Source organism: Odocoileus virginianus, chromosome 17 (genome assembly GCF_023699985.2).
Source record: "Odocoileus virginianus isolate 20LAN1187 ecotype Illinois chromosome 17, Ovbor_1.2, whole genome shotgun sequence".
Lineage (NCBI taxonomy): Eukaryota > Metazoa > Chordata > Mammalia > Artiodactyla > Cervidae > Odocoileus > Odocoileus virginianus.
This window is the reverse complement of record NC_069690.1, coordinates 42,679,575-42,692,881: the sequence shown is the minus strand read 5'-3', so window position 1 is coordinate 42,692,881 and position 13,307 is coordinate 42,679,575. Positions and strand designations below refer to the sequence as shown.

Below are 13,307 nucleotides of genomic sequence, written 5' to 3'. Positions count from 1 at the left end.
ACACACTCTAGGTACTTTTCCTAAGTTAGGTACCATTTTACAGATGAGAGATGCTAACTCACTTGCCTAAGGTCACTCCATTTGAACTTGGGAGGATCATGATTTGAACCTACATTCTTAACTGCTCTATTGTATTGAACAGTTAGGTTATTAATCTTTTTTATTCCCCTTTATGACTTACAGTTCAAGTTCAGATAACCACTAGGTTATTTCCTGGGAGATAATTTACTATTATAATGACAAGTTTCAAACTTGGTAGCCAGAATTGTGACTAGCATTTCAGACATGTTTCTCTATCATTGATAATAAACGAATGATGACTAATATGTCTCATTCATTTGCTTTAGATGTCTATGACAGATTTTAGCAGAGTGCCTTGTAACATGTAAAGGAGATGTTTTTTTCTTCCCCTATCCCCTGCTACCTTGGTTTTCTATTTTCCTTGAACATCTGTACTGCAACTTTACTTTTCTCCCCCCCATTAGGGTTTGGTGCATAACACTTAACTAAATAATTTTTATTTTAGGCATAATTTTAATCTTTTCTCATTTCATCTCTTAATCAAGGAGGACATGTTTTAGAAAATAAACTAGGAACCGCTTTGACAAACCTGAACTATGAACTTGAAAATAAAGAATTAAATGATCTTCGTAACTATTTGGAAATTGATGGTGAGTATTTAATTTACCACTTGCGACCCCTTTCAGAAGAGCCTTTGAAGTCTTCTTGTAGCATCCCACAGTATACTTGTTCAATTTCATTTAGAAAGTAAGAAATTCTTATAGAGTTATGATTTTCAAGGAGGAGAAATATAGCTTCTGATTATTATTAGTATTGTCAGAGATACAATAAGGGCATTGGCAGATTAAGATTCAACTAGGAAAAACACTAGAAAGAAACACTTCAGGAAAAAATAGCAGAATCTACCAAAATAGATGTTGAAAAGGGTTGGAGATTGACAAAGTAAGAAGGTAAACAGGATTTGGAATTGTTTGACAGGTAATATACAAAGAGAGATTATCATTTTTCCATTTAGCAAATACGAGTATCAGGTTGAAATTGTCAGTGATATCTGATTTGAGACCAATAATATGGCAGCAGAGAGGTATCTTTTAGGTGGAAAAGGTCATCTAAGAAAAGCATTAAAGATCTGATTTAGCATGTTAAAACACCTTCTTTAGAATTCTATAAGATAGTTGAATGTTAAAAAAACTTTCAAAAATCAACAAAAGTTTCTCTATGTAATAATGATAACTTAGGGGGACTGGGATGAGGAATACATGTGAATCCATGGCTGATTCATATCAATGTATGACAAAAACTACTGTAATGATGTAAAGTAATTAGCCTCCAACTAAAAAAAAAAAAAAATAATGATAACTTAGAAAATTTCATGGGAAAAAAAATGATCCTAATCCTAATAGCAATAAATATTTTGTCTGTATCTGATTATCCTTTGCATTTCAGATAGTGGAAAAGTTCCTCTGAACTCCTTGATGAACATAGCAAGTTTATTTTCTGGTGAGTGAGAAGTGATGATGAAAAGATATAAAATCAAGATCTTTTGCCATATGTACATGTCATATTTTAATTATATATTCAATATTCTGAACATTCAGAAAACTAAGATCATGGCATCCAGTCCCATCACTTCATGGAAAATAGATGGGGAAACAGTGGAAACAGTGGCTGACTTTATTTTTGGGGGCTCTGAAATCACTGCAGATGGTGATTGCAGCCATGAAATTAAAAGACGCTTACTCCTTGGAAGAAAAGTTATGACCAACCTAGACAGCGTATTAAAAAGCAGAGATATTACTTTGCCAACAAAGGTCTGTCTAGTCAAGACTATGGTTTTTCCAGTAGTCATGTATGGATGTGAGAGTTGGACTATAAAGAAAGCTGAGCACCGAAGAATTGATGCTTTTGAAGTGTGGTGTTGGAGAAGACTCTTGAGAGTCCCTTGGACTGCAAGGACATCCAACCAGTCCATCCTAAAGGAGATCAGTCCTGGGTGTTCATTGGAAGGACTGATGTTGAAGCTGAAACTCCAATACTTTGGCCACCTGATGCGAAGAGCTGACTCATTGGAAAAGACCCTGATACTGGGAAAGATTGAGGGCAGGAGGAGAAGGGGATGACAGAGGATGAGATGGTCGGATGGCATCACCGACACAATGGACATGGGTTTGGGTGGACTCCGGGAGTTGGTGATGGACAGGGAGGCCTGGTGTGCTGCGGTTCATGGGGTTGCAAACAATCGGACACGACTGAGAGACTGAACTGAACTGAACTGAATATTCTGAAATTACACACATCTCATTTTACCAATATATTGATGTTTGTTTTTAAGTATATATATATATTTTTAACTATCTACAGTTTTAGAAGTATCATTTTTTAAAAAGAAGTCTATTTTATTATAAGCTGGCTGGCTTGTCCTCATTGTTTTAAGAGCACTAATTGAACCATTCTTTTGGCAAGGCTTACAGGAAACATCTACTTTAATTCCTTCTTGTGATGCTCTGCAGTTACAAAAGCTTTATTGTAGCCTTTCTCCTCTGCAGTTACATCTGTAGCAAGTTAATATACTGTTGTTTTATTATAATTTTTTAGTTTAGAATTGTTATATATGAAAATGTTCACTTATCATGTCTCCCATCTTTTTAAAGGTCAGAAGATTAATGCCAAGGACACACAACTTTATCTGGAAAATATAGGTATTGAATTAACAAAAAGCGAAAGTGAGAAGCTATTGGACACACTGCCATTGGATGGTAAGCATTTCAGACATTGCAGTGAATTTTGGAGAATCGTAGACTTATGCATTATGTGCATTACATTCTAGAAGTATAATTGTTTGACATCATATTAGAAGTTAAGAGGTGACATTAGCAATGTGGCATGAAATTCATTCCTCCTTTTTATTTTCCCTTTTTAATCAATGAATTAGACATCCACTCATGAACCAAAGTGCCTTTGTGGGCATTTTGGCCCCTAGCACCTCACTCCCAAGGACCCTGGAAGAGTCTTGCCCATTGGACAACCTCTGTCTGGGCTGTAGAACCAACAGAAACAGCAAAACTGCCTAGACCCCTCTCACCACTGTCAAAATTGGGCAAAACTCGGGTGAGTGTTGAGCTATGCAGGCGCACTTAGAGGAGTGTACTTGCAGGAGTCCAGCTTTCCAGAAGGGAAACCCCAGCACATCACTGGATAGAACAAAAAAAAAGAAAAGGTTTGTGTTGGTACCTGGCTGCTCCAGCAAGGCAGGACCACCAGAGAAATCCACTATTCCCCACTAGACCCACTAGTACTAAGCAGGAGCTCTGTGACTCTGGGGAAGGATATTGGGGAAAAGGCAAGAAAGAGTTCCAAAAATTAAAAGAATTGAGCTCAGGAGGAAGTCTACGCATGAGCTTCTGGGGGTACCACACCCAGGGATCTCTCTACGGGGTTCTCAGGCATCCCCAAGGTCTAAGTGCTAAGCCTCCCTCTACCTGCAGTCTGCTGCCAGCTTCTAGCACAGTGAAGGAAGATGGTCCTCAGTGGGACCAGCAACCACAGCTTGTGAGCGAGGAAGAAACTACAAGAGCTACAGCATCACCTCCTGGGAAACAGAAGATTTACAGTAGCCGGCCTGGTGAATTTTAAGATTTTTTAAAAAGCTTAAAATTTGGCCACAAGAGGGAAGCCTGCATACCTTCACAAAGACAATGGAAAAAAGATAGTAACACCATAGAACATAATACCCCATCTGAAGGTAACAAGAAAAGTTAAGGAGATATCTCCTACTTCAAATGCAAAGGCAGCAACACGTAACTACAAGGATGATGAAAAATCAAGGGAATATAGCTTTACAAAGAATAATGGTAATTCTCTGGCAGCCAAGCTCAAAACCATGAATATTGCAATCTAATTGATTAAATAATTCAAAATAATTATTTTGAAGAAATTCATACAAAAAAACTCAGAAAATTCAATGACATCAGCAATCAAATATACGAACAAAATAAGCTCTTTACCAAGAGGAAATTATAAAAAAGAACCAAACAAATTCTGGAGCTGAAGAATTCTGTGAATGAGATGAAGAAAGCAGTAGAGAGCGTCAGTTGCAAGGCAAACCAGATGGAGAAAAGGAAAAAATGGCTTGGAGGACAGGAATTTTGAAATAACACAGAAGAGAAGACAGAACAAAGACTTTAAAAGAGCAAAGAAAGCCTATGTGAGCTACGGAAGTCCATCAAAAGGCAAATATTAGAATAATCAGGATTCCAGAAGGAGAAAAAAAGATTTCTTTTTTAAAAGAAATTCCGTTTTTAAAGAAATTAAAATTTTCTTTAAAATTTATTTAAAGAAATAAGAGCTGAGAATCTTCCTAAACCTGGAGAAAGACTTGGACGTACAAATCCACAAAGCTAATAGATCACTCTGTCATCTCACTGCAAAGAGACTTTCTCCAAGCCACATATTGAAACTATCAGAAATAATGATATTAACTAGACTTATTGTGATGATCTTTTCACAATAGAGTTGATTCTTGAACAATATGAGGGTTATGGGCACCGATTCTCCATGCAGTTGAAAATCTGTGTATAATTTATAATCAGTCCCCCATATATGCAGAGGACTCAGTCAACCATGGATCATGTAGTTCTGTAATATTTACTATTGAAAAAAATCCACATGTAGTATCTTTTGATATTGATTTCTAACAATTCCATGGTGATAAGAGAATGGACTCTGAATGATTTCAATACCTTTAGACCGTGAAATTTTTGCACCTTGTTTTATGTCTCTGGATATGTTCCAGTGTATCCTGGTTTTATAGACTATGGGAACTTGAATAGAATTCATATCCTGCTATTGTGGGAAAATTGTGTAAATCTTAATTATGTTGAACTGTTTCATAGTGTTTTTTAGGTCTACTGTATCCTATTCTGTCTATTCATTCTATTAATTTTTGAGAGTTTGATATTGAAACTCCAACTAAAAAATCCTAATTTTTATTTACTTAAAAAATAATTATAAGGTTATAGTGAAATGAAAATGAAAATTAAGGAGTAATAGAGGAGTAATAGAGGACTTTAAAAGAAAGTAAGAGAAAAAAATAAAGAAAAAAAATTTTCCTAATTTAAAAAAATAGTAAAAATATATGAAAATGAAAATGAAAGTAGGGTGGAGAGGAAGGTGGGAGGGGGGATCAGGATGGGGAAAACATGTAAATCCATGGCTGATTCATGTCAATATATGACAAAAACCACTACAATATTGTAAAGTAATTAGCCTTCAACTAATAAAAATAAATGGAAGAAAAAAAATAATTGTAATATATAGTGGGACTATATGTAACTTTGTTCTATATTTTCCAAGTCTCCTATAAATGTGTTATCATACTTTCACAATTAAAAAAGAAGAAGAAATAAATCCACATTTAAGTGTATCTGTGCAATTCAGGTGCTTCTCAGATAGCTCAGTGGTAAAGAGTCCACCTGCCTATGCAGGAGACATAAGAAACACGGGTTCAGTCCTTGAGTGGGGAAGATCCCCTGGAGAAGAAAATGGCAACCCACTCTGGTATTCTTGCCTGGAAAATTCCATGGACAGAGGAGCCTGACAGGCTATACAGTCCATGGGGTCGCAAAGAGTCAGATATAGCTGAGCAGCGGAGCTTGCATACATGTGCAATTCAAACCTGTGTTGTTCAATGGTCAGCTGTATATACAAATATCAAATTAGGTTGTACACATAAAGCTAATATAAATTTCTGTCAATTATATCTCATTTTTTTAATGATAAAGAAAAAATCTTAAAGGCAGCAGGAAAAAACTGAAAAGGACCACCCCCACTCCCCGATTAGGCTATCAGTGGATTTCACAGCAGAAACTATAGCCAAGAGAGGGTAGAATGACATATGCAAGTGTTGAAAGAGAAAAGTTTTCAGCCAAGGATACTTTATCTGGTAAAGTTATCCTTCACATACAAAGGAGGAATAAAGGCTTTCCCAGAAAAACTAAAGCTGAGGGAGTCCATCACCACTAAACCTGCCTTGCAAGGAATGCTAACAGGAGTTCTTCAAGCTAAAATGAAAACACACTGCCCAGTGACGTGAAAACACACAAATGTACACAACACACTAAGGTGAAAAATATCGAGTCAGACTTGGAAAACCAGTTCTTCAAAATAACATGGTGTGTTAAGCCCTGAACTGTAGTAAAAAGGTTAAAAGAAAGCACAGTGAACAATAACTATGCTGCGTTTGTGCTTAGTTGCTCAGTCATGTCCAGCTCTTTGCAACCCCGTGGACTGTAGCCCACCAGGCTCCTCTGTCCATGGGGATTCTCCAGGCAAGAATACTAGAGTGGGTTGCCATACCCTCCCCTAGGGGATCCTCCCAACCCAAGGATGGAAGCCAGGTCTTCCACATTGCAGGCAGATTCTTTACCATCTGAGCCATCAGGGAAGCTCCCCCAAAGTAACTATAGCTACTATAAATTGTTAACAAATATACATATTTTAAAGGAGGTAGATTATGACATCAATAATGTAAAAGAGAGAATGAAATGTAAAAGATGGCAGTCTTTGCAGGCAATCAGAGGTAAGTTGCTGAGAGTCAAAAATGAACTGTTATCTATAAGATGTTTTATGGAAGTCTCATGGTAACCACAAAGCAAAAACCTAGAGTAGACCCATGAAAGACAGTCAAAGGGGAAACAGAGCATATCACTTAAATAACCTATTTTAAAAGGTAGGCAGAAACAGAGGGGGGGAAATGGACTGCAAAATAGCAAGAAAACAAATGAATAAGATGGTATTAGTAAATCCTTACATATCAATAATTACTCTAAATGTAAATGGATTGAATTCACTATTAAAAGGCAAAGTGTAGCTGAATGGATTAAAAATAAGATCCAACTATTTGCTGCCTACAAGAGGCTCATTTCAGCTTTAAGGACACACATAGACTCAAAGTAAAGAAATGTAAAAAGATATTCCATGCAAATAGAAACCAAAAGAAAGTGGAGGTAGCCATACTTGCATCAGACAAAATAAACTTTAAGCCAAAACTGATAACAAGAGACAAAGGAAGTCATGATGCATAATTGAGGTAAATTCATTAAGAAGATATAACAATCAGCAATATGTATACATCCAGCATCAGAGCACTGAAATATATTAACCAAATACCAAGAGATCTGAAAAGAGAAACAGACAGTAATACTACTAATATATTTTGGGACTTGAATGCCTTACTTTAAATAATGGGTAGATATCCAGAGTGATGATCATCCAGAGTGAAAACCAAAAAGGAAACAATAGATTTGAACCATACTTTAGACCAAATGGGCCTAACAGACATCTATGGAACATTCTATCAAATAACAGCAGAATACACATTCTTCTTAAGTGCATATGGAACATTCTCAAAGTTAAATTATATGATTGAACACAAAACAATTCTTAAAATTTAAGACGATTTTGATTATAGCAAATGCACTGTACAAACACTATGATAGGAAACTAAAAAGCAACAACATGAGGAGGTGGAAAATCTACAAATATGTAGAAACTAAACAACATATTCTTGGGTCAAAGAAGAAATAAAAGGGAAATAAAATAATATATTGAAATAAGTGAAAATGGAAACACTATATACTAAAACCTTTTGTTAGGTAAGTTTAGAGTGATAGATGCATGTAATAAGAAATTATAAAGATCACAAATAAGCAGCCTAGATTCACACCTCAAGAAACTAGGGGAAAAAAATAACAAATTAAGCAGAAAGTTAACAAAAGGGAGAAAATAAGAGAGATCACAGTGAAAAACTGAAGTGGAGACCATAAAAACAATAAAAAAGATTAATGAAACGGAGTTGGATTTTCAAAAGATAAACAAAAATCAGTAAAACTTTAGCAAATCTAAAAAAAAATCGAAAGGCATAAAAAAAAAAAAGAAAAAGGAGAAATTACAACTGATACTACAGAAATACATAGGATCATAAGAAACTACCAGAAGCAAATTATATGCAACAAATTAGATACCCTGGAAGAAATGGATAACTTCTTAGACTCATACGACTAACCAAGACTGAATCAAGAAGAAATATTGAATAGAAAATCCAAACAGACTAGTAGCAAGTAAAACTATTGAATCAGTAGTGAGAAAACTTTTCAGAAAAGAAAACCACAAGACTCGATTTGCTAGTGAACCACAATTCACTAGCAAATTCTGCAAAATGCTTAAAGAAGAATTAACACCAATCCTTCTCAAATGCTGCCTGAAAAATTGAAGAGGAAGGAAGACAAAAAGTCATCCTACAAGGCCAGCATCATGATAGCAAAGCCATATAAAGACATTACAATAAAATAAAGCTATAAGCCAATATCCCTGATGAATATGCTAGAGCAATCAGGTGGGACAAGGAAATAAAAGGCATCCAAATAAGATAGAATAAAATTGTTATTTATAGGTAATATGATTTTATATATATATATACAGTTGGCCTTGAACAACATGGCAGTTAGGAACACCCGCAGTTGAAAAATCTAATTTTACAGGTGGTCATCTAAATCCACAGTTCCAATCCTCAGTTTTAACCAACTGTGGATCATGTAGTATTGTAGTAGATGTGTGTTGTTGTCTTATTGTTGTTCAGTTGCTAAGTCATGTCTGAATCTTTGTGACCCCCATAGACTCTAGCCCACCAGGCTCTTCCCAGTCTGTGAGATTTCCCAGGCAAGAATACTGGAGAAGAATACATGGAGAAGATCCTTCTCCATGGGATCTTCCTGACCCAGGAACAAACCCACGTCTCCTGCATTGACAAGCAGATTCTTTACACCGAACCAGTAGGGAAGCACTAGTTTAAAAGAAAAATTCACATGTTAAGTGGACCCATGCAGTTCAAACTTGTGTTTTTCAAGTATCCAGTGTACTGAAAATCCCAACTAAATCTCAACTAAATGACTGTTGAATTTAATCAATGAATTCAGTGAAGTTGCAGGATATAAAATCAATACAGAGAAATCAATTGCACTTCTAAATACTAACAGCAAAACATCTGGAAAAGAAGTAAAGAGAACTATCCCACTCATGATAGCATCAGAAACAATAAAATACTTAAGAATAAATTTATCCAAGATCATGAAAATTTTGTTCAATACTGCAAGACCTCATTGAAAGAAATCAAAGAAGATGTAAACAAATGGAAAGACATCCTGTGTTCATGGATTGGAAGTTAATATTGTTATACATTCCATGCTACGCAAAGCCATCTATAGATTAAATGTAATTCCCACCAAAATTCCATTTAAATTGAAATTTCTATTCCACAGAAATAGAAAAAAAGTTCTAAATATTATATGGAACTACAGAAGACCCCAAATAGCCAAAGCAATCATAAGAGAGAAAAACATAATTGGAGGCATCACACTTCCTGACCACTAGCTATACCACAAAGCTAAGGTAATTAAAGCAGTATGGTACTGGCATAAAAATAGACATATATGCAAAACAGGATAGAGAGCCTAATACTAAACTTTTGTGTATATATTCAATTAATATTTAATTAGAGAGCCAAGAACATCAAATGGGGAAAGGATTGTCTCATCAACAAATGATGTTGGGAAAACTGGATAACTACATACAGAAGAATTAAATTGGACCTCGACCTTACATAGTTCACAAAATTAAATTGAGATGGGTCAAATAATGAAATATTAAAACCTAATACCATAAAATTCATAGAAGAAAACCTAGAGAGGAAGTTCCTCAATGTTGGTCCTAGCAAGGATTTTTTTGGATATGACACCAAAAGCACAAACAACAAAAGAAAGGCTCAGCAAATGGGGCTACATCAGATTTAAAAGTTTCTGCACTGAAAGAGAAGCAATCAACAAAATGAAAAAAGGCAGCCTGTGAAATGGGAGAAAATGTTTGCAAACCATGTATCAGATAGGGGTTAATATCCAAAATACATAAACAGTTCATACAGCTCAATAACAAAAAAGAAATCCAACTTAAAAGTGGGCAGAGAATCTGATTAGACAGTTTTCCAAAGAGGACATACAGATGGCCAACAGGTACATGAAAAAGTGGTAATCACTAATCAGGAAAATGCAAATCAAATCCACAATGAGATATTATCTCACACCTGTAAGAATGGCTTATATCAAGAAGACAAGAGACAACAAGTATGCTCAAAGATGTAGAGAAAGGGAACCCTGTACACTGTTGGTGGGATTATAAACTGGTTCAGCCACTATGGATACCAATATGAAGTTCCTCAACAAAGTAAAAATAGAACTATCATATGATTCAGCAACCCCACTTCTGGGTATATATCCAAAGGAAATGAAAACTGGTTATCAAAGAGATGTAAATGCACTGCCATGCTTACTGCAGCATTATACGCAATATCTCAAATACGGCAACAACTTAAGTGGTCATCAGTGAATAAATGTATAAAGGAAATATAGTATATTATATACAATGGAGAACTATTCAGTCATGAGTAAAGAGGAAATCTTGCCATTTGCAACAACACAGACTCTGAAGATATTATGCTAAGTGAGATTAAGTCTGAGAAATGCAAAGACGGGACGATGGTCTCTTCTATGTGAAATCTTTAGAAAAACTAACTCAAAAAAAGAGCAAGTAGAATGGTGGTTACCAGAGGCTGGTTGGGGGGAAGGATGAGAGAGATATTATTTAAGGATACATACTTGAAACCAGTAGATAAATAAGTCCTGGAGATCTAATACAGAGTATAGTGATTATAGACAACAAAACTATTATAAAAAAGATCTTAATTGTCCCCAGCACAAGAAGAAATGATAACTATGTGAAATGACAGAGGTGTTAGCTAATGATACAATGGCCCTCATATTGCAATATGAATGTATCATATCAATATGTTTCATGCCTTAAACTTACACAATGCCCTGTTTCATTTATATCTCATTTCTTAATTAAGAGAAAAATTAATGTCAAAAGTACCAATTCTGATATATAATATTCAGTTCTTCCCATTTAAATCCTTACTTGGAATGTAATGCTGTTTTGTGGGATACTGCTGTTACAGAAAAATAGCTTTAAATGTTGGAACCAACATCTATAACAACTCTAAAACTAAAAGTAGGGAAAGGTGATAATCAGAAGAGTTGAGGAAAGGAAGGAAGGTATACTGTAGAAAAAAAAAGAAAAGAAAAAATATCTGTTTTATAAACATATAAAATAGTACATCACTAAAAGTACATCAGATGCCAGAGAATGTATAGTTAACCTTGAGAATCGTATTCATTTCTTTGTTTCCTTCTTGGGATTTTAACTAATTAAAAGTATATAAAAATTTGCAAACAATTAAATAATACTTTCTGAGCTGCCACTTATTTATGAACTAAATTGACTCTTATCTTACAGAAAATCAAATGGTGTATAAAAACAGGTTGATGGATGGAGTGAAGAAATACAGAGGTGAGTGAGAAGCCTGCCAAGAAAGAAAAAATAGATCTTCAAGCTTTTGCATTTACTTTTCTACAATCTCTTTTATTTCTCACTGATTGGCTTGCTAATTGTATTAGTCTAGTTTTTTAATGAGCTAACATTCTTAGTTGTACACAATCTAAAGAAATAGCTACATTATTTTGTCAGTGTGGCAAAGTTTGAATTTTACTAAATGGTAATAATATGTGCATTGTCTCTGCTATAATTCGTTAGTCTTAGTACTCACCTCTTTCTTCCAGGTAAATTCACCTTGTAAACTGCTGTAACAGTGTTTCCTGGAACACTGAAAAGAATTTTTCTATTTCTAATTCCTCAACTAATTCTTTTTAATCACTTAAAGAGTTTTATGGTGTCATTGCTTTTTGCTTCCATTTATGTTGATTGACTGATATGACCAGGCATTTTTTTCCCCTTTAGCATAATCACAAATTTCTTTTATTCTTATCCCTTTTTTTCATAAGGAGGAAAGGTTAATATCAATAAAATAGATGATGCTCTTGAGAACATGGGATTCCCACTTGATGAGGAAGACATTGAGGAACTATGCAGTCACCTGCCGATTGATGGTAAGCACTTCAAGTACCCAGTGCCCTGTAAAAAAAATTTTTTATTTCTCTATAGAAATATATGAAGTATACTTGTTAATTTCTTGGAAAAAGCCAGAAGCATGTAGAGAGCAAATCCTAAAAATCAGAGATATATTGTTTAAAAAAAAAAGTTTATTTATTTGGCTGTGCTGGGTCTTAGTTGTAGCGGGCAGGATCTTTAGTTATGGCATGCAGGATTTAGTCCTAACCAGGAATGGAATCTCAGACCCCCTGCATTGGGAGCTCAGAGTTTCAGGCACTAGACCATCAGGGAAGTCCCAGCAGTGCTGTTTTTAAAACAAGAAACTAATCTTGTTGTTTCTCCTGCCTTAATTTCTCCAGGAAATGTCTTTCAACTGTAAGATAAATAAGATCAGTGGATGTAATGTAAAACATGGTAACTGTCATTGATAACAGAGTATTGCTTAATTGAAATTTGCTAAGAGAATAGAATTAAATGTTCTCACCAAAAACAGATAGATAGATACATAGATAGTTACTAATAGATGGATAGATTATGTAGTGAGAGATATTAATTAACTAGATGGGGGCAACTTTTCACAATAATCACAGTGTACAGTTTTAATATCTTACAATTTTGTCAGCTATAAAGCTGAAATAGAAAACAAGAAAAAAATAGGAAAGAAGTTTTTTTCTCTCCCAGTCTAATGAGTGAGTACAAAAAGTGAAAGGTGAATAAATGGAATCAATGTTTTCGTCATACTTAGAGTCTTTTTTTCCCCAAGCTTATGCTTTTATAGAGCTTCTCAGGTGGCACTAGTGGTAAAGAACTCATTTGCCAATGCAGGAGACATAAGAGACTTGGGTTCGATCCCTGGGTTGGAAAGATCCCCTGGAGGAGGTCATGGCAACTCACTCCAGTATTCTTACTGAGAAAATGCCACAGGCAAAGGAGCCTTGCTGGCTACAGTCCATAGGAATGCAAAGAGTCAAATAAAACATCTAACTAGAAGCAAAAAAAAACTCTCGGCAACTGCAAAATTCTTACATTTTACACAGTTTAAGAATTCTATATAATTGAGACCTGTATTAGTCTGCTCAGGCTGCCATAACAAAATACCATAGTCTGTGTGACTTAAGAGAAATTTATTTTCTCTAAGTTTTGGATGCAGGGAAATCCAAGATCACCACACCATTTGATTTTGTTTCTGGTGAAGGTTTTCTTCCTAGCTTACAGACAGCTGCCTTCTCACT

The 13,307-nt window shown here is 35.1% G+C and overlaps 1 protein-coding gene across 17 annotated transcripts in view; it reads left to right on the top strand.

Annotated features, from left to right (window-relative positions):
* The window catches only part of EFCAB3 (EF-hand calcium binding domain 3), a 419,723-nt gene that overhangs the window by 294,630 nt on the left and 111,786 nt on the right, over positions 1 to 13,307 (top strand). For all 17 annotated transcript variants that reach the window (XM_070479568.1, XM_070479567.1, XM_070479577.1 and 14 more), the window contains 5 exons: positions 567 to 671; positions 1,468 to 1,521; positions 2,673 to 2,777; positions 11,422 to 11,475; positions 11,967 to 12,071. In XM_070479568.1, coding sequence (XP_070335669.1) covers positions 567 to 671; positions 1,468 to 1,521; positions 2,673 to 2,777; positions 11,422 to 11,475; positions 11,967 to 12,071 — 423 coding nt within the window. The remainder of the gene's footprint in view (positions 1 to 566; positions 672 to 1,467; positions 1,522 to 2,672; positions 2,778 to 11,421; positions 11,476 to 11,966; positions 12,072 to 13,307) is intronic.